The 21,696-nt window shown below is 50.7% G+C and overlaps 1 protein-coding gene across 3 annotated transcripts in view; it reads left to right on the forward strand.

Annotated features, from left to right (window-relative positions):
- LOC125725662 (collagen alpha-6(IV) chain-like) overlaps nt 1-21,696 on the forward strand; it is an 85,927-nt gene that overhangs the window by 23,599 nt on the left and 40,632 nt on the right. For all 3 annotated transcript variants that reach the window (XM_049002530.1, XM_049002529.1, XM_049002531.1), the window contains one exon: nt 5,077-5,154. In XM_049002530.1, the coding sequence (XP_048858487.1) occupies nt 5,077-5,154 (78 nt within the window). The remainder of the gene's footprint in view (nt 1-5,076; nt 5,155-21,696) is intronic.

Consider the following 21,696-nt stretch of genomic DNA (forward strand, 5'->3'; position numbering starts at 1 on the left):
TACATCATTTAATGAGCAGCAGCCTGTACTATGAAGTGGATTTACTGGCTTATCGGGGTAACTTATCAGGTTTAAGGTACCACAGTTTAAATGGACTTCATATTCATTCAGTCACATTTTGCCCAGACTACCTTAAATCTGACAAGTTACCCCGATAAGCCAGTCACCTCGCTTCGCAGTACAGGCCCCTGGTGTATTTACTTTCTTAAATGCAAAAATAAAATAATGTCAAATAAAATTACTGAAAAAAGGTATTCATATATTTTAAACTAAGGCATACATTAAAATTACTCTGTATTGTACATTTATATGAGACATAAAGTTCTGACAAGATTGTATCTACTGGATGAGGTAGGAATGGTGTGTGCATGTTCGTGTGTAAGTGAATGTGAGTGAGAGTGTGTGTGTTTGAGTGTGTTAGAGAATGAGTGTGTGTGTGCCAGCCTTTAAAGGAGCATGTGGCGGTTGCAATGAATAAAAGCGAGCATATCAACATGCTCAGAACTGAGGCTTGCTCTCTGCTTTGATGCAATGTTTCCTGCTGCAGAAAATAAACGTTCTGATGGTGGAGATGTTGCCGGAACACACAGAAAGCACTTTGCTATTTATATTAATTATAATAATATTAATAATATATGTAATATTATTCATATTAATCTAAATCTGCAAAATAATATTACTAAAGCCTTGAAATAGATCTAGTTGAGTACACCCCATGCTCCCCTTTAGACTCACCCCTGCATGCAAACTGCAGGTATCACTGTGACAAAGTATGACGTACAGCTGCTGTCAGCCTGCTGCAAGTTGCCAAATTTAAATATTGTGTCAAACTAAGCTAACAGTTTATCTGCATACAAATAGCTTCTATTTTACCTTGTATAGCTTTACTGTAACCTTGCTGCTATGTAAGACAAACGGTGGTGGATGGGAGCTGCTGAAAACATCACTTTTCTTCACCTTTCAGCTTGTTGAACAGCTGGTTTGATTACGGACTCTCGCCAGCTCTTTACCAGTAAAGGTTTAATAGAGATTACAAGCACTGCTGCTGTTTTCCTTCATTCCACCTGAGTTCGCCATCTCTGTAACGGAACCGTCTCTTTGCTCTTAGTGTATAGACAGGCTCCAGCTCCATGTTAATTATACTACGACAGCGTCATTTTCCGTGCTGTTGTGTTATCAGTGTTTTTGTTGAGGAAAAATAGGGGCTGCTTGGGCTGAATCTTGTTATACTTTTTAATTCACACATATGTCCATAAATACGTTTCTATCGCAGGTCTATTTTTAGCCGCAGATGTGAGTGAAACGCTCGCGCTTACCTTGTATTGGTTCCACTCTGTGGATTGGATGCATAGACTGGGTACTTTCTGTTGAGATGTTGAATCATTAACATTGTGCTATTGTGGTAAACTAATTCGGTTTTACAATGGACACACTGTACAGTATTTTCGCTTTTCTTTTATTTTAAATGGTCCCAAACTTGACATTTTTCTTCTTCTCTGACTTTCCTCGCTATTTTCCCTGTCTTCCTCTACCTCTGAGTGAAATAGGGTGATCACTAAGCAGTACATAGTTGTGCGGATTACACGAAGCATCGAAGCAAAGAATTTGCATCGAGGATTTTTTGTAATCGAGTTATTCAAGTTACTCAATGAATCGTTGCAGCCCTAACGATTTTCTGCTGTCATTTGCTTATGAAATAAACAAGAGGGCGTGATTCTCTGGGGATTTACAAATCTCCTTTTTGTTTTATAAATGTCACAGTATTACATTTGTTATGTTATGAGTATAGTTCGGGAAGAACTCAGTTACCCAGGGGGCAACGGGGTAAGCAGCATGGCTAAGGAATGTAGCACTGATGGCGGTACTAAAAAATGTAGGAGAAATAAAGTGCGTTAAAAGGAGTTTACACGCCTCGTCTGCTGATTATAAAAATAATAAACACATGCAGATATTTCACATATTGCGATGTGATATCTTCCAGCGCGACTTTAAAATACTGTAGTAAAATCCTAAGGAGGAGCATGGTTAGGTAATATACCCACCTGTTTGATGAACTTGTTGTATTTATCTGTTGGTATTTTGAGGATGTCTTCTGCTCCACCATCTTAATTAGCTCTTCAGCATATGATTAGTCTCCTTTAACTATGTTAACACCTGCGATTTCCCAGTCCCTGTTTATGGTCGTAAATGAGAAGCAGATGTTGCCTCATTTGACCTCGTTTAGCCTCAGTATGTGGGGCTGAACACTATCAAAGTGCTCTATGAATCCCTGTTTACATGTTGCATTTCTTCTGACTGCCAGCCAGTCGGCTCCAGCCCGGTCTTTGTGGTTAACTGGGAACTCCAGGAATTTTCCACAGTGAGTCACCTGAAGTAATATTCTCTCACATTGATGGTTTGTTTGGTGGGGAGACTGGTGGAGCTATGGCAGATATTCTGGCTGTATGTTTCATCAGTGTAATGATTATTCCTCTTGTTTATACTAATGTTTATAATGGTGATCTTGTGGTTATTGGCAGTGTCTTTTTCTTTGGATGTCTTTGGGGTGTCTTTACCCCTGAATGAGCCAGCATTTTACTACTTCAGTCAGAGGTATGTTAGAGGGTAGGTTTTCCATTAATGGGGACTCTGTACATTTATTATTGTCATACAGCAAAGGCTTGGCATGCTGATGCTGTGACTGCTTTAGCTGACTTCAAGCTAAGAGCAATGGCAATCCTCAGGGACAAGCGTCCCAGGGTTCATAGAGGTGTTTGGCAGATCTGTGTGACTGCGCATGTACAAAGCTGTACATGATTTCCAACAGGGGCAGCAGTGAATGAGCGTATGGGTCTGCAGCAACTGTGTCAGCCTGGGAGTTCATGAAGCAAGCAATTCAGTTAATAACGCTAAACAATCATAAGCACCAGGTCATTAAAACAGTCCTTTGACAAGTTATGATTCAGTGTGATGTGGCTCCTGGGTTCTGCAGGTGAGCTGTATTGGGGGAGGAATTCCACCGTACACCCTATATTTTTTCCCCCCCATGAGCAATGTCAAGGCTCCTGTCTCTTTAAAAGGAATCGGTGTAATGCGTCTACAGAGCCGCAAACCGTAAAGTGTTTTCACTTTTCACCATCTGAAAGCTGCTGTGTGCACTGCTTCACCTGCGACTTCACCTTGTGGATCAGTGGGCCTTTTGCCATTTCAGTAATTAAACATTTCCCACAAGAATCAGACGCATCATGATCCAGTGAAAGGCGTGGCTGTTTGACATGTGCAGCAGGAGAGGGATGCCGCTCCCAGCCTCTACATGAGCTGGGGTCTTGTTTGTCTTACATAGGGACCTGGTGAATTCTGCAGTGAGCCTGCATGTGAGCCAGGGGATGCCCCATCCTGCACTCCCTCTCTGTCTCTGCCCCTCCACCTCTCTCTCCTTACACTGTTAAGTCCAGGCCAGGGCACGGCTATAAAAAGCACAGCTTCCCTTTTTTATTTATAGGGCCTGGCTGGAGGCAGTGTCGCCCTCGCATACTGACATTTAGATGTGTTTCGCAGTTTCTTGTGTGCCTGCGGTGGGATTGAAGCAAAGAGCAGATGAACTTATTATAAGCACAAGTTGCTGTATATTTTCATAAACCAACTTACAAATGCATGCAGGTAGACTGGCAGGTGCATTAAACAACTTATAAGGGTCAGTAATGCAAACATGTAAAGTGGCCAGTGTGGCACAGTTGCGATCAGACCCGGCTCAAGGAGGTTCACACTCTGTCAGCTGCTAAGGCTGGTGATGGCGTGCCGGCTGGAGACCCAGACATGCAGGTTGCTTGGATTTTAATAGTTTTACTTCATTGAGAACAACATTATTTCATTTGTTAGTGGGAGAAAATAATAGGGTGAAAATGTTGATCACAGGAAATCTTGTGTTCTGGTTGCAAAATCTCGTTCTTTGGGATTATAGCAAGTCAAATATCTGGCAAAGGAATGATCTCTGAAGAGATCTGATACAAATTTAAAGATATCATGTAGCATGCTGGGATTTGACAGTATGTAACCATGATATCTAAAGGTTCAGCATTTGCCCCATTTTGGCAAAATTCTCCTGTCATTACACTCATTTCTTTGATTTCTTTGCATTCCGATTCCCACTGTGATATCACAGTGGTATGGGGGCCAAGTATGTAGAAAAGTGAAACCACCTTCAGGTGTGCATGCTGCCTTGTGATGCTGTGGAATTCAAACCGTTGATGAGAGCTGTCCTTTTGGAAAAAGCAGAAATTGTTATTCACACGCTACTGAAAAATCAGGCATGCACACACAGGTTTGGGGCCCCAGCGGAAATATGCTTCTAGGCTGTTTTTCTAAAGGAGGAATAAAAAGTGTATTCTTTCCTATATATGGAAATATGCCCGATTCTTTGTGTTTTTCCTGTTCGTTTCAGCCTGTTTTTGTTAGAGAGAGGTAAGGAGCATGTACTGATGCGGTGCGTTGCTGCACCCGCCACACAACAAACTACCTCAGGGATGAGAATGCACCCACACTAGTCCGAATGTACTCCGACAAATGGCTGGGAAGGGCCTGTGCACTGTCCCTCACCCACTTTTGGACCAGATGTACTGCAAGGTCTGTGTAAAACAAGTGTGCCCCACATTGTGAAGGAAGAGGACATGGTGCCGCTTTTTGACTTTGTTAGATTCTTTGAGGTTTGGCATCCGGCTGATTTTCCTTGATATAAAGGTTGTGATGCTCATTGTGACTTTATTATGAAAACCTACCTTTCCATTCATTAGCCTCTGCCTTAGTTATTGGGGAAGTATAACTTGTTATATTTTTTAAGTCACGCAGATACTTTTTTTAATTCTGCATTAAAACAGTAGGTGGCATAGTGGTTAAAGGGACTGTATTCTGGTTAAGAAAAAGCCTGAAGTGTAACGATATGCCATCACCCGATGCTTTACTTGCTTATTTGTCCTCTGTGTTCATCATGTCTTCGTCTGTGTGGGGTTTAATTATGAACTGGTCCAATCTGATTGGGGTGTCAAAAGTCAATTAAAAGAATGTGAGGCTGTTTGATTTTAATTCTTGCTTTCTTTCCAGGGAATATATCTCCACGAGCCCTGTGCCGGACGGGACTGCAGTCGAGGGTGTTCATGTATCCCGGAGAAGGGCAGCAGGGTAGGCAATGTGCACCTTACTCTCTCTCTCTTTCCCTCTGCCATTATTTAAGAACAGTTCTTTTAAATTTACTTCCTGTGTTAAGCTCAGCATCTCAGAATTCCATGCCTCCAAATAGCAGCTTTGCTTAAACAGAAGAGACTGGCCATCCCAGCTGGGAGGCATGAATCCTCATGCTTACATACCTAATAGTTCAATATTACGCGTAGTTTAAATACTAGAACTCATGACCATAGGTGGAAATAAGCAGGAGAACATTTTAAAATGAACAGCAACAACACTGACAATTATCATATATGCTTGAATTTAGATTGTCCAATAAATGCTTTAGAAAGGTTCTCCTTCCCATATGAAGTCTATAGTACCCCCCATCCGTAACGTGGGCTGTGCCATGTGCTCTGTGCCCCCCATCCGTAACGTGGGCTGTGCCATGTGCTCTGTGCCCCCCATCCCTAATGTGGGCTGTGCCATGTGCTCTGTGCCCCCCATCCCTAACATGAGCTATGCCATGTGCTCTGTGCCCCCCATCCGTAACGTGGGCTGTGCCATGTGCTCTGTGCCCCCCATCCGTAACGTGGGCTGTGCCATGTGCTCTGTGCCCCCCATCCCTAACATGAGCTATACCATGTGCTCTGTGCCCCCCATCCGTAACGTGGGCTGTGCCATGTGCTCTGTGCCCCCCATCCGTAACGTGGGCTGTGCCATGTGCTCTGTGCCCCCCATCCCTAACATGAGCTATGCCATGTGCTCTGTGCCCCCCATCCCTAACATGAGCTATGCCATGTGCTCTGTGCCCCCCATCCGTAACGTGGGCTGTGCCATGTGCTCTGTGCCCCCCATCCCTAATGTGGGCTATGCCATGTGCTCTGTGCCCCCCATCCCTAACGTGGGCTGTGCCATGTGATCTGTGCCCCCCATCCGTAACGTGGGCTGTGCCATGTGCTCTGTGCCCCCCATCCGTAACGTGGGCTGTGCCATGTGCTCTGTGCCCCCCATCCCTAACATGAGCTATGCCATGTGCTCTGTGCCCCCCATCCCTAACATGAGCTATGCCATGTGCTCTGTGCCCCCCATCCCTAACATGAGCTATGCCATGTGCTCTGTGCCCCCCATCCGTAACGTGGGCTGTGCCATGTGCTCTGTGCCCCCCATCCCTAACGTGGGCTGTGCCATGTGATCTGTGCCCCCCATCCCTAACGTGGGCTGTGCCATGTGATCTGTGCCCCCCATCCCTAACGTGGGCTGTGCCATGTGATCTGTGCCCCCCATCCCTAACGTGGGCTGTGCCATGTGCTCTGTGCCCCCCATCCCTAACGTGGGCTGTGCCATGTGCTCTGTGCCCCCCATCCCTAACGTGGGCTGTGCCATGTGCTCTGTGCCCCCCATCCCTAACGTGGGCTATGCCATGTGCTCTGTGCCCCCCATCCCTAACGTGGGCTGTGCCATGTGCTCTGTGCCCCCCATCCCTAATATGGGCTATGCCATGTGCTCTGTGCCCCCCATCCCTAACGTGGGCTGTGCCATGTGCTCTGTGCCCCCCATCCCTAATATGGGCTATGCCATGTGCTCTGTGCCCCCCATCCCTAATATGGGCTATGCCATGTGCTCTGTCCCCCCCATCCCTAATATGGGCTGTGCCATGTGCTCTGTGCCCCCCATCCCTAACGTGGGCTGTGCCATGTGCTCTGTGCCCCCCATCCCTAACGTGGGCTGTGCCATGTGCTCTGTGCCCCCCATCCCTAATGTGGGCTGTGCCATGTGCTCTGTGCCCCCCATCCCTAACGTGGGCTATGCCATGTGCTCTGTGCCCCCCATCCCTAACGTGGGCTGTGCCATGTGCTCTGTGCCCCCCATCCCTAACGTGGGCTGTGCCATGTGCTCTGTGCCCCCCATCCCTAACGTGGGCTGTGCCATGTGCTCTGTGCCCCCCATCCGTAACGTGAGCTATGCCATGTGCTCTGTGCCCCCCATCCCTAACGTGGGCTGTGCCATGTGCTCTGTGCCCCCCATCCCTAATGTGGGCTATGCCATGTGCTCTGTGCCCCCCATCTCTAATGTGGGCTATGCCATGTGCTCTGTGCCCCCCCATCCCTAACGTGGGCTATGCCATGTGCTCTGTGCCCCCCATCCCTAATGTGGGCTATGCCATGTGCTCTGTGCCCCCCATCCCTAATGTGGGCTGTGCCATGTGCTCTGTGCCCCCCATCCCTAATGTGGGCTGTGCCATGTGCTCTGTGCCCCCCATCCCTAATATGGGCTGTGCCATGTGGTCTATGCCCCCCATCCCTATTGTGCGCTATGCCATGTGCTCTGTGCCCCCCATCCCTAACGTGGGCTGTGCCATGTGCTCTGTGCCCCCCATCCCTAACGTGGGCTGTGCCATGTGCTCTGTGCCCCCCATCCCTAACGTGGGCTGTGCCATGTGCTCTGTGCCCCCCATCCCTAACGTGGGCTGTGCCATGTGCTCTGTGCCCCCCATCCCTAACGTGGGCTGTGCCATGTGCTCTGTGCCCCCCATCCCTAACGTGGGCTGTGCCATGTGCTCTGTGCCCCCCATCCCTAACGTGGGCTGTGCCATGTGCTCTGTGCCCCCCATCCCTAACGTGGGCTGTGCCATGTGCTCTGTGCCCCCCATCCCTAACGTGGGCTGTGCCATGTGCTCTGTGCCCCCCATCCCTAACGTGGGCTGTGCCATGTGCTCTGTGCCCCCCATCCCTAATGTGGGCTGTGCCATGTGCTCTGTGCCCCCCATCCCTAATGTGGGCTGTGCCATGTGATCTGTGCCCCCCATCCCTAATGTGGGCTGTGCCATGTGCTCTGTGCCCCCCATCCCTAATGTGGGCTGTGCCATGTGATCTGTGCCCCCCATCCCTAATGTGGGCTGTGCCATGTGCTCTGTGCCCCCCATCCCTAATATGGGCTGTGCCATGTGCTCTGTGCCCCCCATCCCTAATGTGGGCTGTGCCATGTGATCTGTGCCCCCCATCCCTAATGTGGGCTGTGCCATGTGATCTGTGCCCCCCATCCCTAATGTGGGCTGTGCCATGTGCTCTGTGCCCCCCATCCCTAATATGGGCTGTGCCATGTGCTCTGTGCCCCCCATCCCTAATGTGGGCTGTGCCATGTGATCTGTGCCCCCCATCCCTAACGTGGGCTGTGCCATGTGCTCTGTGCCCCCCATCCCTAATGTGGGCTGTGCCATGTGCTCTGTGCCCCCCATCCCTAATGTGGGCTGTGCCATGTGCTCTGTGCCCCCCATCCCTAATGTGGGCTGTGCCATGTGCTCTGTGCCCCCATCCCTAACGTGGGCTGTGCCATGTGCTCTGTGCCCCCCATCCCTAACATGAGCTATGCCATGTGCTCTGTGCCCCCCATCCGTAACGTGGGCTGTGCCATGTGCTCTGTGCCCCCCATCCGTAACGTGGGCTGTGCCATGTGCTCTGTGCCCCCCATCCCTAACATGAGCTATGCCATGTGCTCTGTGCCCCCCATCCCTAACATGAGCTATGCCATGTGCTCTGTGCCCCCCATCCGTAACGTGGGCTGTGCCATGTGCTCTGTGCCCCCCATCCCTAATGAGAGCTATGCCATGTGCTCTGTGCCCCCCATCCCTAACGTGGGCTGTGCCATGTGATCTGTGCCCCCCATCCCTAACGTGGGCTGTGCCATGTGCTCTGTGCCCCCCATCCCTAACGTGGGCTGTGCCATGTGCTCTGTGCCCCCCATCCCTAACATGCGCTATGCCATGTGCTCTGTGCCCCCCATCCCTAACATGAGCTATGCCATGTGCTCTGTGCCCCCCATCCCTAACATGAGCTATGCCATGTGCTCTGTGCCCCCCATCCCTAACGTGGGCTGTGCCATGTGATCTGTGCCCCCCATCCCTAACGTGGGCTGTGCCATGTGATCTGTGCCCCCCATCCCTAACATGAGCTATGCCATGTGCTCTGTGCCCCCCATCCCTAATGTGGGCTGTGCCATGTGCTCTGTGCCCCCCATCCCTAACGTGAGCTATGCCATGTGATCTGTGCCCCCCATCCCTAACGTGGGCTGTGCCACGTGATCTGTGCCCCCCATCCCTAATGTGGGCTGTGCCATGTGCTCTGTGCCCCCCATCCCTAATATGGGCTGTGCCATGTGCTCTGTGCCCCCCATCCCTAATATGGGCTGTGCCATGTGCTCTGTGCCCCCCATCCCTAATATGGGCTGTGCCATGTGCTCTGTGCCCCCCATCCCTAACGTGGGCTGTGCCATGTGCTCTGTGCCCCCCATCCCTAACGTGGGCTGTGCCATGTGCTCTGTGCCCCCCATCCCTAACGTGAGCTGTGCCATGTGCTCTGTGCCCCCCATCCCTAACATGAGCTATGCCATGTGCTCTGTGCCCCCCATCCCTAACGTGGGCTGTGCCATGTGCTCTGTGCCCCCCCATCCCTAACGTGAGCTGTGCCATGTGCTCTGTGCCCCCCATCCCTAACGTGGGCTGTGCCATGTGCTCTGTGCCCCCCATCCCTAACGTGGGCTGTGCCATGTGCTCTGTGCCCCCCCATCCCTAACGTGGGCTGTGCCATGTGCTCTGTGCCCCCCCATCCCTAACGTGGGCTGTGCCATGTGCTCTGTGCCCCCCATCCCTAACGTGGGCTGTGCCATGTGCTCTGTGCCCCCCATCCCTAATGTGGGCTGTGCCATGTGATCTGTGCCCCCCATCCCTAATGTGGGCTGTGCAATGTGCTCTGTGCCCCCCATCCCTAATGTGGGCTGTGCCATGTGCTCTGTGCCCCCCATCCCTAATATGGGCTGTGCCATGTGCTCTGTGCCCCCCATCCCTAATGTGGGCTGTGCCATGTGATCTGTGCCCCCCATCCCTAATGTGGGCTGTGCCATGTGCTCTGTGCCCCCCATCCCTAATGTGGGCTGTGCCATGTGCTCTGTGCCCCCCATCCCTAATGTGGGCTGTGCCATGTGCTCTGTGCCCCCCATCCCTAACGTGGGCTGTGCCATGTGCTCTGTGCCCCCCATCCCTAACGTGGGCTGTGCCATGTGCTCTGTGCCCCCCATCCCTAACGTGGGCTGTGCCATGTGCTCTGTGCCCCCATCCCTAACGTGGGCTGTGCCATGTGCTCTGTGCCCCCCATCCGTAACGTGGGCTGTGCCATGTGCTCTGTGCCCCCCATCCGTAACGTGGGCTGTGCCATGTGCTCTGTGCCCCCCATCCCTAACATGAGCTATGCCATGTGCTCTGTGCCCCCCATCCCTAACATGAGCTATGCCATGTGCTCTGTGCCCCCCATCCGTAACGTGGGCTGTGCCATGTGCTCTGTGCCCCCCATCCCTAATGAGGGCTATGCCATGTGCTCTGTGCCCCCCATCCCTAACGTGGGCTGTGCCATGTGATCTGTGCCCCCCATCCCTAACGTGGGCTGTGCCATGTGCTCTGTGCCCCCCATCCCTAATGAGGGCTGTGCCATGTGCTCTGTGCCCCCCATCCGTAACGTGGGCTGTGCCATGTGCTCTGTGCCCCCCATCCCTAACGTGGGCTGTGCCATGTGATCTGTGCCCCCCATCCCTAACGTGGGCTGTGCCATGTGATCTGTGCCCCCCATCCCTAACATGAGCTATGCCATGTGCTCTGTGCCCCCCATCCCTAACGTGGGCTGTGCCATGTGCTCTGTGCCCCCCATCCCTAACGTGAGCTATGCCATGTGATCTGTGCCCCCCATCCCTAACGTGGGCTGTGCCATGTGATCTGTGCCCCCCATCCCTAACGTGGGCTGTGCCATGTGATCTGTGCCCCCCATCCCTAACGTGGGCTGTGCCATGTGATCTGTGCCCCCCATCCCTAACGTGGGCTGTGCCATGTGATCTGTGCCCCCCATCCCTAACGTGGGCTGTGCCATGTGATCTGTGCCCCCCATCCCTAACGTGGGCTGTGCCATGTGATCTGTGCCCCCCATCCCTAACGTGGGCTGTGCCATGTGCTCTGTGCCCCCCATCCCTAACGTGGGCTGTGCCATGTGATCTGTGCCCCCCATCCCTAACGTGGGCTGTGCCATGTGCTCTGTGCCCCCCATCCCTAATGTGGGCTGTGCCATGTGCTCTGTGCCCCCCATCCCTAATGTGGGCTATGCCATGTGCTCTGTGCCCCCCATCCCTAATATGGGCTGTGCCATGTGCTCTGTGCCCCCCATCCCTAACGTGGGCTGTGCCATGTGCTCTGTGCCCCCCATCCCTAATATGGGCTGTGCCATGTGCTCTGTGCCCCCCATCCCTAACATGAGCTATGCCATGTGCTCTGTGCCCCCCATCCCTAACGTGAGCTGTGCCATGTGCTCTGTGCCCCCCATCCCTAACGTGGGCTGTGCCATGTGCTCTGTGCCCCCCATCCCTAACATGAGCTATGCCATGTGCTCTGTGCCCCCCATCCGTAACGTAGGCTGTGCCATGTGCTCTGTGCCCCCCATCCCTAACGTGGGCTGTGCCATGTGATCTGTGCCCCCCATCCCTAACGTGGGCTGTGCCATGTGATCTGTGCCCCCCATCCCTAACATGAGCTATGCCATGTGCTCTGTGCCCCCCATCCCTAACGTGGGCTGTGCCATGTGCTCTGTGCCCCCCATCCCTAACATGAGCTATGCCATGTGATCTGTGCCCCCCATCCCTAACGTGGGCTGTGCCATGTGATCTGTGCCCCCCATCCCTAACGTGGGCTGTGCCATGTGATCTGTGCCCCCCATCCCTAACGTGGGCTGTGCCATGTGATCTGTGCCCCCCATCCCTAACGTGGGCTGTGCCATGTGATCTGTGCCCCCCATCCCTAACGTGGGCTGTGCCATGTGATCTGTGCCCCCCATCCCTAACGTGGGCTGTGCCATGTGCTCTGTGCCCCCCATCCCTAACGTGGGCTGTGCCATGTGATCTGTGCCCCCCATCCCTAACGTGGGCTGTGCCATGTGCTCTGTGCCCCCCATCCCTAACGTGGGCTGTGCCATGTGCTCTGTGCCCCCCATCCCTAATGTGGGCTATGCCATGTGCTCTGTGCCCCCCATCCCTAATATGGGCTGTGCCATGTGCTCTGTGCCCCCCATCCCTAACGTGGGCTGTGCCATGTGCTCTGTGCCCCCCATCCCTAATATGGGCTGTGCCATGTGCTCTGTGCCCCCCATCCCTAATATGGGCTGTGCCATGTGCTATGTGCCCCCCATCCCTAATATGGGCTGTGCCATGTGCTCTGTGCCCCCCATCCCTAACGTGGGCTGTGCCATGTGCTCTGTGCCCCCCATCCCTAACGTGAGCTGTGCCATGTGCTCTGTGCCCCCCATCCCTAACGTGGGCTGTGCCATGTGCTCTGTGCCCCCCATCCCTAACGTGGGCTGTGCCATGTGCTCTGTGCCCCCCATCCCTAACGTGGGCTGTGCCATGTGCTCTGTGCCCCCCATCCCTAACGTGGGCTGTGCCATGTGCTCTGTGCCCCCCATCCCTAATGTGGGCTGTGCCATGTGCTCTGTGCCCCCCATCCCTAATATGGGCTATGCCATGTGCTCTGTGCCCCCCATCCCTAATGTGGGCTGTGCCATGTGCTCTGTGCCCCCCATCCCTAATGTGGGCTGTGCCATGTGCTCTGTGCCCCCCCATCCCTAACGTGGGCTGTGCCATGTGCTCTGTGCCCCCCATCCCTAATATGGGCTGTGCCATGTGCTCTGTGCCCCCCATCCCTAATATGGGCTATGCCATGTGCTCTGTGCCCCCCCATCTCTAACGTGGGCTCTGCCATGTGCTCTGTGCCCCTCATCCCTACCGTGGGCTATGCCATGTGCTCTGTGTCCCCCATCTCTAACGTGGGCTCTACCATGTGGTCTGTGCCCCCCATCCGTAACGTGAGCTATGCCATGTGCTCTGTGCCCCTCATCCCTAACGTGGGGTATGCCATGTGCTCTGTGCCCCCCAATCCTAATGTGGGCTATGGCAAGTGCTCTGTGCCCCCCATCTCTAACGTGGGCTATGCCATATGCTCTATGCCCCCCATCCTAAACATGGACTGTGCCCAGTGCTCCATGTTCCTGCCCCTCATATGTGCTTTGCGGTTATGGTCCTTCATGAGCCTCTCAGGTGCCACGGAGAGCGTGGGCCTTAAATATGAGTACTGCTCCCTATTAAGTTGCCGCTCCTGCGCATTAAACACGCCCGAGTCAACCTGACGGGACTTGCCCGTCATGCAGACTCTGGCTGAATATGTACGGCATGCCTTAACGATCTGTGGAGAATGAACCCACACTCTACTGCGCTGAAACTATTGTGGGATAAAACAGGGAAACACGGTGGTTAAGTGGATGTCTCTTGTCATTCACACACGTGATACAGTGACCAGCTGCTACCCCTATAGAAGTACTTCGTTCTGTGCTCTCTGTGTCACTCTTTGTCATCCGTTTTTCATTTTTCTCCAGTTTGTTGTAGGGATTGTGTATGTGTGTGTGTGTGTGTGCGTGCGTGCGCGTGTATGTTAGCTTATGATAAATTAGAATATGCAAGTAATAGTTGTTAAATTTGGGTTCTGTATATTAGTACAAATGTTCCATTTGCTGTTTACTCTAAACATAACATTTACGGTCAAATATCATCATCTCTGTCCCGACTGGAATACTGGAAGCCAGTGCAGTGCAGTGTCTGTGGGGAAATTACAGACCAGGTGGGGACAACCCCCCCCCCCCCCAATTCGCAGACGGCAAACAAGCACGATCCTCTCATGTGATACTTTGGACCAACAACTAAAACAACAATTAGGGGCACCTGGGGGTGTGCTGAGTAGAGCGAGAAGCAGCCTGAGTGATGGCACCAGACCCATGCTGTGCCAGCCTGGCCTATGCTGTGCCGGCCTGGCCTGTGCTGTCTCGTGCTGTGCTGTGCTGGCTTGGCCTGTGCTGTACTGTCCCTTGCCGTGCTGGCCTGGCCTCTGGGCTGTGACGTCCTGGCCTGTGCTGTGCTGTCCCGTGCTCTGCCGGCCTGGCCTATGCTGTGCTGTGACGGCCTGGCCTATGCTTTGCTGTCCCGTGCTCTGCCGGCCTGGCCTGGCCTGTGCTGTGCTGTGACGGCCTGGCCTATGCTGTGCTGTCCCGTACTCTGCCGGCCTGGCCTGTGCTGTCTCGTACTCTGCCGGCCTGGCCTGTGCTGTGCTGTCCTGTGCTGTCTCGTGCTGTGCCGGCCTGGCCTGTGCTGTGCTGTCCCGTGCTGTCTCGTGCTGTGCCGGCCTGGCCTGTGCTGTGACATCCTGGCCTGTGCTGTGCTGTCCCATGCTGTGACGGCCTGTTCTGTGCTGTCCCGTGCTCTGCCAGCCTGGCCTGTGCTGTGCTGTGATGGCCTGGCCTGTGCTGTCCCGTGCTGTGCCGGCCTGGCCTGTGCTGTGCAGTCCCGTGCTGTCTCGTGCTGTGCCGGCCTGGCCTGTGCTGTGCTGTGACATCCTGGCCTGTGCTGTGCTGTCCCGTGCTGTGCCGGCCTGGCCTGTGCTGTGCTGTCCTGTGCTGTTTAGTGCTGTGCCGGCCTGGCCTGTGCTGTGTTGTCCTGTGCTGTTCCATGCTGTGCCGGCCTGTGTTCTGCTTACAGTCTTAAGAGCAGCTGGTCACCTATCTCTCAGAGAAGGATGCTCCGGGGGGTGAGGGTCTTAAACTGCTTCACATGTTCTCAGATATACTTACACTGTATATTCACATTCTCAAATTTTTTTAATCATAAATATATCATAATATAGTGTGCCCTGCGATGGGCTGGCCCCCCGTTCTGGATTTTTCCCTGCCTCGTGCCCATTGCTTCTGGTATAGATTCCGGAGCCCCCATGAGCCAGTAGGATAAGCGATTTGGAAAATGGATGGATGGATGGATGGATGTATGTATGACTTATGAAGGATAGAATTAATTTATGGCTGTGCTGTAGTACAGATGATATGTTACATAAATTTGAATTCATATTTTATATCCTGTGTTGATTAACATTGAACATTTAGGTTTTTTGACCAGTAGCGGTGTCACTGCCTGCTATTTAGTTCCAGATTTTAAATGTACCTGATAAGGTGAAAACTTTTTTTATTTTATAATAAATAAAACTGATATTTAATATTCCCACAAGTATATGAATTGGACCTGTAGCTGTCCTTGGTGCTGAATAATAACCATTCAGAAAGTAAAATATAGGTTTCTATAGACCATTGGTGTGTTTAGTTTCTTTTCTATTAGCTATTTAAGTCATATTTGTCAAAATTATTGCATGCAAAAACACCCTACATTAAAGATCATTTGTTAATCTATTGGAAAATATCACATATCTGATATCCCTTTTTTCCAGAAAACTGAACACCGTGACTGTAGTGACACACTGCCACTGACATAACACACAATGCATTGTTTTACTGATACAGCGGTTTGTATAATATGTGTTTAATTAATGCACATTAATGTTCATGACTTTCTTAGTTGGTGTAACGCTTTACATCTACTGCACCCTCATAATGCACTGATGAAGCATTTGTAGAACATTCATAAGCACCGTGTAAGTATACTTTAACATCCTTACACACCGTAAGAGCTTTATTTTACATTAATAACAAACATTGTAATCGTATAATCATAAAGTGTTTGTTATTAATGTATATTAAGGAACGTTACGATGTTAAGGCTTTGCGTGCTGCTTATAGATATTCTGTGAATGCATTCTGAAGGGGATTGGATGTTCTGTGAATGAATAATAAATGCGTTATGAAGGTGGAATTAGTGTAAAGCAGTGTTTCCCAATCCGGTACTCGGCGACCCACAGACAGTACACATTATTGCTCACTCCAGTAGGGAGCTAGGAGGGAGCAAAAATGTGGACTGTCTGTCAAGGAGCTCGAAGAGAGCAAAAATGTGGACTGTCTGGCAGGGAGCTCTCTAGTACTACAATGACCGTTTTCAGCAAATATGTGTAATCCATCTATCATCCAAAATTGTTTCTCCAATGGCAATGTGCCTGGTGCCTATCGCGGGCAGTACAGGAAAGGACAGTTGTGCCAGGAGGAAGATATGTATGTAGTACCATCCATCAATTGACAGAAAGACAGAGGGAGAACATGCTGGCTCCACAGTGTTTGATTTCAGCCTCCAGCCCTGGAGCTCAGTGGTTACAGAACTACTCATGGAGCCTCTTCAGTGCCACGTATTTAATCAGTACTTAAGCACAAACAGTAACGGGCTTCTTTATATTGTTGATGTGCTTGGCTAGAACAACCTCGGCTTAGAACAGATCACATCAAGCAGTGAACTTTCAGGTCACATTCTGGCTTTCAGCTCGCTGTGACGGCGACCGGCAGCCCTCCTGCACTTCAAAGCCGGCCCCAAACGCAACTCTCACTTCTCCACCTTCCTGCTCATGCTGCTGTGCTCCCAGGGATGGGGGGGGGGGGTAATTACAGCTGCTTCTATGACTGCAGGAGTAGAATGAGAGCAGTGACTCACAGTGAAACTCTACCTGTCAGGGGTGGCACAGCGGGGGCTGGGGAGGGGCTACCTGGGAAATTCCTCTGTCTGCCGAGATGGGAAAAGAGGAATGTTAGCAGGAGGCAGGGAGAGCAAAAGGCATCACAGGTGATGCTCATAAGAGTAATTAGTAATGATTCCAAACTGGAGTTTGATACCTTCTAAGTACATTAAGTACTCACTTACTTGACTTGTTTGGGGTCAGCACGGGATTGCAAAGCACCTTCAGCTGCTGCCATGCTGACTTTGACTTCTAGCGACCATATAGGTGGCCTTCTTCCTGAACTCTCATGTTTCTTCCTGTAATCATGACTTGTTTGGGGTCAGCACGGGATTGCAGAGCACCTTCAGGTGCTGCCATGTTGCTTTTTGTTTTAACCACTAAAATTTGCAAATTATTCACTGACGAAGCTGAGAATTTGTTTCACCTTGTGATGTAATGTGTTTTTAGTTGTGGTAGTGATGGATGCAAATGTTGAATTTGACATTTTCACTGGATTATCTCCATAAAAACAAATAATGCCAGTAGCACATCACTCATATATGTCAGCCTGTTACGCTCCCCCCTAGTTTGCCCTGCAACAGCTTACAGCAACTTATGCAAGACGTTTTTGTATTTTTTTCCAAAATCAATTATTTGTATTCAACTAAGTCTAAACAAACAGTATCTGATAAATTCTGTTGAAAATGGGTTGCATGTTTGCACAGAAACTGAGGGGACTATGCGGCATTAGAAAAATGTTCCCTGAGGCTGCGGATATTGGTGCCAGATGCATTCCTGTATGTGGAGCAGGCACAGGCCAATACAGGTATGTCTGAACATAAGAACTATACAAACGAGAGGAGGCCATTCGTCCCATCAAGCTCACTTGGGGAGAACTTAACTAATAGCTCAGAGTTGTTTAAATCAGAGCTAGATAAGATTTTAAGGAACCCAAGGATTCAGCTTGCACTACGTTATCAGGAAGACCATTCCATACTCTGACTACGTGCTGTGTAAAGAAGTGCTTCCTTAAATCCAGTTTGAAATGTTCTCCTGCTAATTTCCACCTATGGCCACGAGTTTGTGTATTTGAACTAATGCTGAAGTAACTATTTGGTTGAACAGCATCCAAACCTGTTAGAATCTTATATACCTGGATCATGTCCCCCTTCAATCTCCTTTGCTTGAGATTGAACAGATTTAGCTCAAGTAACCGTTCCTCATATGACATTCATATAAGACCAGGAATCATTTTTGCGGCCCTACGCTGCACCTTTTCTAAGGCCACAATGTCCTTTTTAAGATATGGTGACCAAACCTGCACACAATATTCTAGGTGAGGTCTCACCAAGGAGTTGTATAATCTTAGCATTACCTCCATTGACTTATACTCCATACACCTGGAGATATACCCCAACATCCTATTGGGGCAGCGTGTGGCTCAGTGGGCTAAGCCTGTGTGCCTGTAATCAGAAGGTCGCAGGTTCAAACCCAGCCTCAGCCTGTGGGTCCTTGAGCAAGGCCCTTAACCCCCAGCTCCCTGGGCGCCGCTACAGGTGGCAGCCCTTCACAGACAACTTCCTCTATGAAAAAAGAGCAAGTTGTGGGAGGCGTAAAAGACAATTTCCCTACGGGGATCAATAAAAAGTGTCAATTATTTTTTTTTTATTGCTTCCCCACACTGGCGAGAATGGGACATGGAAGCATCAACATACACACCAAGGTCTTTTTCATGATCAGCTACCTTTATTTCAGTGACACCCATGAAATACCTGTACTTTATATTTCTGCTCCCTACATGGAGTACCTTACATTTGTCTACGTTAAATTTCATCTGCCAGGTATCGGCCCAGTCACTAATTAAATCAAGATCCTGCTGTAGCTGCTGAGCCGCTAATTCAGTATCTGCTACACCACCCACCTTGGTGTCATCTGCAAATTTCACCAATTTACTGTATATATTGCTATCTATATCATTTATGTAAATTAGGAACAATAGTGGTCCTAAAATCGAACCCGGCGGTACCCCACTATGGACGCAGGCCCACTGTGACATTGTGCCTCTTATAACTACTCGCTGTTTCCTATCCAGGTCGCTACGGTACCTAAAATACCTGTCGCTTTGAGTTTAAGTAGGAGCCTCTTGTGGGGGACAACATCAAAAGCCTTTTGGAAATCTAAGTAGATGACATCATAGGCCTTCTTATCATCAATTTCCTGAGTAGGTTCCTCAAAAAACTCCCAACATATTCGTTAAACAGGATCTACCTCTCCTAAATCCATGCTGGCTATCCCGCAAAATGTTGTTGGAGTCCAGGTAATCTACCATTTTCTTTTTGATTATAGCCTCCATAACTTTACCAGTTATACAAGTTAGACTGATTGGCCTATAGTTTCACAAATGACTTCTATCCCCTTTTTTGAAAATGGGCGTTATGTTGGCATGCTTTCAATCAGAAGGTACCACACCTTCAGATAAGGATTTTTGAAACAGTAAAGTTAACGGTCGGCAAATAATATCCCTCATCTCTTTTAACACTATAGGTAAGATGCCATCAGGGTCCTGTGATTTATTTATTTATATCTGGCCTGTATACCATTCATTGTTCTCCCTTTTTGGGACCTCTGACCTATCATTTAGTGATCAGCCTCTTGGACAGTACGAATATGTTCACCTTAGCAGCACATTCCTCCTCTGTGGAGGCCAGCTGTCGATACCGCCTGGAAAGTGGCAGTGGGACCCAGTACCTGGATAATTCCCATAAATAGTACATGTATATATTTTTCTACTAACAGCTAAAGATTGATCAGATTAAGCTGATTAAATGTCAGTGGGTTTATGCAACTCCTACATCTTTCATTCAGGGGCATACTCCTTTGTGTGATTAATAAAGATCTAAAGTGTATCTATCTATCTATCTATCTATCTATCTATCTATCTATCTATCTATCTATCTATATATCTATATATCTATATCTATATATATATATTTATCTATATATATATATATATATATATATATATATATAATCGTGGTGGAGGGGTTTGAGTGTCCCAATGATCCCAGGAGCTGCGTTGCCTGGGGCTTTATGCTGTGGTTTCCTATCTTACAGGGGAGCAGACCTGTCATAAAAACACATGTTCATGTCTGGATATGCCATATGCCTGGGTGAGGAACCAGACAAAGTGCGGCTCAAAAGACCCCTTATGATGTACAAAAACATGGACACACATTTTCCCTCGCCCAGACGCGGGTCACCGGGGCCCTCTCCTGGAGCCAGGCCTGGGGGTGGGGCTCGATGGCGAGCGCCTGGTGGCCAGGCCTGAACCCATGGGGCCTGGTCGGGCACAGCCCGAAGAAGGCACGTGGGTCCCTCCTCCAATGGGCTCACTACCTGTAGGAGAGGCCAAAGGGGTCGGGTGCAGTGTGAGTTGGGCAGTGGCCGAAGGCGGGGACCTTGGCGGTCTGATCCTCGGCTGCAGAAGCTAGCTCTAGGGACATGGAATGTGACCTCTCTGGTGGGGAAGGAGCCTGAGCTGGTGCACAAGGCTGTGAGGAAATAGTCTTCTCGAAGGGGGTTGGACCCTTTTCCACTCTGGAGTTGCTCATGGGGAGAGGCCCGGAGCATGCGTGGGCATACTTATTGCCCCTTATCTGGGCGCCTGTACATTGGGGTTTACCACGGTGGATGAAAGGGTAGCCTCCCTTCACCTGCGGGTGGGGGGACGGGTCCTGACAGCAGTTCAGAATACCCACCCTTTTTGGAGTCCTTGGAAGGGGTGTTGGAGAGCGCTCCTCCCGGGGACTCTCTTGTTCTACTGGGGGACTTCAATGCTCACGTGTGCAATGACAGTGAGACCTGGAGGGGTGTGATTGGGAGGAACGGCCCCCCCCGATCTGAACCCGAGTGGTGTTTTGTTATTGGACTTCTGTGCTCGTCATGGATGCAGCATCAACACTGTTTATAGTGGGGATGGTGCACTGCTGACCTCAGCTCGGGACATTGTGGGTCGGTGGAAGGAGTACTTCGAAGACCCCCTCAATCCCACCAACACGCCTTCCAATGAGGAGGCAGAGTCTGGGGACTTGGGGGTGGACTCACCTATCTCTAGGACAGAGGTCGCTGGGGTGGTTAAAAAGCTCCTCGGTGGCCGGGCCCCGGGCGTGGATGAGATCCGCCCAGAGTTCCTAAAGGCTCTGGATGTTGCGGGGCTGTCTTGGTTGACACGCGTCTGCGGCATTGCGTGGACATCAGGGGTGGTGCCTCTGGATTGGCAGACCGGGGTGGTGGTCCCCCTCTTCAAGAAGAGGGACCGGAGGGTGTGTTCCAACTATAGGGGGATCACACTACTCAGCCTCCCTGGTAAGGTCTATTCGGGGGTGCTGGAGCGAAGGGTCCGTCGGATATTCGAACCTCGGATTCAGGAGGAGCAGTGTGGTTTTCGCCCTGGCCGTGGAACAGTGGACCAGCTCTATACTCTCTGCAGGGTCTTGGAGGGTTCATGGGAGTTTGCCCAACCAGTCTACATGTGTTTTGTGGATCTGGAGAAGGCATTCGACCGCGTCCCTCGGGGAGTCCTGTGGGGAGTGCTCCGGGTGTATGGGGTGCCAGGCTGCCTTATAAGGGCTGTCCGGTCCCTGTACGACCAGTGGATGGATGGATGGATGGATATATATGTACAGATACATACATACATACATACATTCATACATACATACACACACACACACACACACACACACACACACACACACACACACACACACACAATCACCGGCCACTTTATTAGGTACACCTTACTAGTACCAGGTTGGACCCCCTTTTGCCTTCAGAACTGCCTTAATCCTTCGTAGCATAGATTCAACAAGGTACTGGAAACATTCCTTAGAGATATTGGTGCATATTAACATGATAGCATCACGCAGGATGTTTTCCCTTTTTAGGACCATTCTCTGTAAACCCTAGAGATGGTTGTGCGTGACAATCCCAGAAGATCAGCAGTTTCTGCAATACTCAGACCAGCCCGTCTGGCACCAACAACCATGCCACATTCAAAATCATTT

Source organism: Brienomyrus brachyistius, unplaced genomic scaffold (assembly GCF_023856365.1).
Source record: "Brienomyrus brachyistius isolate T26 unplaced genomic scaffold, BBRACH_0.4 scaffold69, whole genome shotgun sequence".
Lineage (NCBI taxonomy): Eukaryota > Metazoa > Chordata > Actinopteri > Osteoglossiformes > Mormyridae > Brienomyrus > Brienomyrus brachyistius.